The sequence below is a fragment of the Suricata suricatta genome, chromosome 11 (assembly GCF_006229205.1).
Source record: "Suricata suricatta isolate VVHF042 chromosome 11, meerkat_22Aug2017_6uvM2_HiC, whole genome shotgun sequence".
NCBI lineage: Eukaryota > Metazoa > Chordata > Mammalia > Carnivora > Herpestidae > Suricata > Suricata suricatta.
This window is the reverse complement of record NC_043710.1, coordinates 18,267,515-18,268,788: the sequence shown is the minus strand read 5'-3', so window position 1 is coordinate 18,268,788 and position 1,274 is coordinate 18,267,515. Positions and strand designations below refer to the sequence as shown.

The 1,274-nt window shown below is 68.4% G+C and overlaps 1 protein-coding gene across 1 annotated transcript in view; it reads right to left on the bottom strand.

The window, feature by feature from the left end:
• The window catches only part of ALX4 (ALX homeobox 4), a 39,833-nt gene extending 39,038 nt beyond the window's left edge, over positions 1–795 (bottom strand). Inside the window, exon 1 of the mRNA XM_029915404.1 lies at positions 372–795. Coding sequence (XP_029771264.1) covers positions 372–795 — 424 coding nt within the window. The remainder of the gene's footprint in view (positions 1–371) is intronic.
• Between the last annotated feature and the right edge of the window lie 479 nt (positions 796–1,274).

Sequence of the window (1,274 nt, the reverse complement as noted above, 5' to 3'; positions counted from 1 at the left end):
CGCGAGCGCTGCGCCGGGACTGTCCGCCTTGGCGCGCCCGGAGCCCGGCGCAGCGTCCGCTGCAAGGGCGGCCCGAGGGCGGCGCAGAGCGAGCGGTTTGGGGAGCCGGCGAAGGCGGGGAGAAACCAACTCTGAGTCAACAGCCAAAACGCGCCGAGCCCTCGACCGGGGGACTGGAAGGTGGCAGGACGGGTCCCAGGGTCCCCTCGGAGCAGTCGGTCGCTATTTTCCGACCCAGAGCCACCGCGCGGCTCGGCTCCGCGCCTCCCCAGCCCGCCAAGACCTGCCTCCCGAAAGCTGAGTGGGCTTCGAGGGCTCCGAAGCCTCGGCCCCGGGGTCCCCAGCCCCGGGCGCGCCGCACGTGCACTCACCGTAGCAGGGGACCTGCAAGGCCGCGTTGTGGCCGCCGCTGCCTTCCTGGATTTTGAGGCTGCCGTCCGGGGGCGTCTTGCAAGCGCCGCGCTGCATGTAGAGATGCGGCTGCTGCGCCGGCGGCGGCGGGGCGGGCGGCGGCGGCTGCGGCTGGAACTTGTTAAAGGAGCCCCGCGCCCCGGCGCCGCTCTCCAGGGGTGCCGCCAGGTCCTGCTGCCCCGCGCCGTAGCGGGCCCTGCTCTTGGCGTCTCCGAATCCCTGCCCTTTGGCTGCGGCCGAGAGGAAAGTTGTGCCGAACTTATCGCCGCCGGGGTATGCCCTAAAAGGCGAGGAACCCTCCCGGCTCTGCGACACCGGGCTGTAGTAGGCGTCCATGGCAGCAGCCGGCGACTCGCAGTAAGAGACACAAGTCTCAGCATTCATGCCTGGCCTGCGCGGGCGACGGGCGGGGGCGCGAGCGAGAGCGCGAGGACGCCACCGCGCGCCTTGGCCGGGAGTTTGGAGAGGCGAGGAGGCGGTGTCCTTGCGCTCCGCGCCGGCCTGCTCGCCCTCCTCCCCTCCACGTCTCTCTGTCTCTCTCTGTCTCTCTCTCTCTGTCTCTCTCTCTCCCCCCCCCCCCCCCCCCCCCCCCTCTCTCTCTCTCTCTCTCTCTCTCTCTCTCTCTCTCTCTCTCTCAATCTCTCTCTCTCCCCCCTCCTCCTCTCTCTTCCTTCTCCCTCCCCACAGCTGGCCCAGGGAAAGAACGGAGGGCTGTAAAAAGATTCAGATGTTTCAGAAAGTTGACCAGATCTCCCAAGCCCTCTTAAGGTTTTGAAGGAGGGGGGGAGGTGAATTCCACCCCCCCCAGACTCTCTCCTTCCTTCTCTCCCTCTCCCCCCAACCCTACTCTCCTTCCACCCCCT